The sequence below is a fragment of the Rattus norvegicus genome, chromosome 4, assembly GCF_036323735.1.
Source record: "Rattus norvegicus strain BN/NHsdMcwi chromosome 4, GRCr8, whole genome shotgun sequence".
Classification (NCBI taxonomy): Eukaryota; Metazoa; Chordata; class Mammalia; order Rodentia; family Muridae; genus Rattus; species Rattus norvegicus.
In genome coordinates, this window is record NC_086022.1 from 99,068,592 (window position 1) to 99,069,902 (window position 1,311).

At 39.8% G+C, this 1,311-nt stretch overlaps 1 gene segment (V, D, J or C); it reads left to right on the forward strand.

Annotated features, from left to right (window-relative positions):
* Positions 1–324: 324 nt before the first annotated feature.
* On the forward strand, positions 325–814 carry LOC108350815 (immunoglobulin kappa variable 1D-12-like). The segment is given in 2 exon segments: positions 325–379; positions 492–814. Coding segments are annotated over 2 exon segments (378 nt in total).
* The last annotated feature ends 497 nt before the right edge of the window (positions 815–1,311 follow it).

The following is a 1,311-nucleotide window of genomic DNA, read 5'->3' on the forward strand; positions in this document are numbered from 1 at the left end:
TCTTTTATATTCCTTCACAGCAGATCTTCTTCTATATACCCCTAATATACCTTTGAAATCCATTATTCAAGTAATAGATATTACACATTAGAAATGTAATCTATACATTTTTTAAAATAAAATGGATTCTCTAGAGACATACATGTTCTCTGACTTCCTTCATCTAGGGCTCCTGGGATTGTACGAAGTGCTTAGATGAATGAGCCTTGCAGCTATGCCCAACCCTGTTTTCAAATGCTTTGCATGCTATCACTGTACAGTCTTGGGGACTTCTTCATATGCCAGTCACACCCTCTACAGTTGTCACTGTAGTCAGAACATAACATGGACATGTGGGCCCATGCTCAGTTTCTTGGATTCCTGTTGCTATGGTTTCCAGGTAAAGTGAACTAAAATGAGAATTTCACTGAATAGTGTTGATGGGCATTTAGGCGATATCATTCTTTATAATGCTTAATGGTGGGTGTATTCATTATGTCTCCCACTCCTACGTGCCAGATGCGACATCCAGATGACCCAGTCTCCATCCTCCCTGTCTGTATCTCTGGGAGACAATGTGACTTTCACTTGTGAGGCTAGTGAAAATATTTATGGGCTTTTAGCATGGTATCAACAGAAACGAGGAAAAGCTCCTAAGCTCCTTATCTATGGTGCAACTAACTTGGAAGATGGGGTTCCAACAAGGTTCAGTGGCAGTGGGTCTTGGACAAATTATTCTCTCACAATCAGCAGCCTGGAGCCTGAAGATATTGCAACCTATTACTGTCAGAATAACCATGTGTATCCTCCCACAGTGATGCAAGTCATAACCTAAACCCAAATGGAAGCAGAACTAAGAGTCTGGGCTTCCCCAGATGGTCCTTCTCATGAGTCATCCACTGAAACTATCTCAGAGGTCACAGGATGTTAAACAAAGCTTGTAGAGAGTATTTGTTTAGGTTGAAGAGTAACCAGTCTTTCCTGTACTCTAACCTTTTTCCTCTCCAACAAGGGAGAGTATCAATGTCTTTCTGCCTTAACATAGAGGACAATTTCTTTGAGAAGTCTGAATTGTATCCCTGATGAAACTCATACAGAAGAGTGGATGCTACTGTGTATATTCAGCACACATTAGATAAACAGAAAATTAGCTGTGAAGCATCAGCATTTAAAAGATAGAGAAATGTCACTCAGAAGTATCTGGTAGTAGAAAGAATTTTTAATAATTTTCTTACAAAAGGTAGAGAACATAAGTCAAGGAAAGAAAAGTCTGCATAATCATGATCTTCTACTGAAGTTCCATCAGCGGGTGTTGATGCTCTTGGCTGTTTG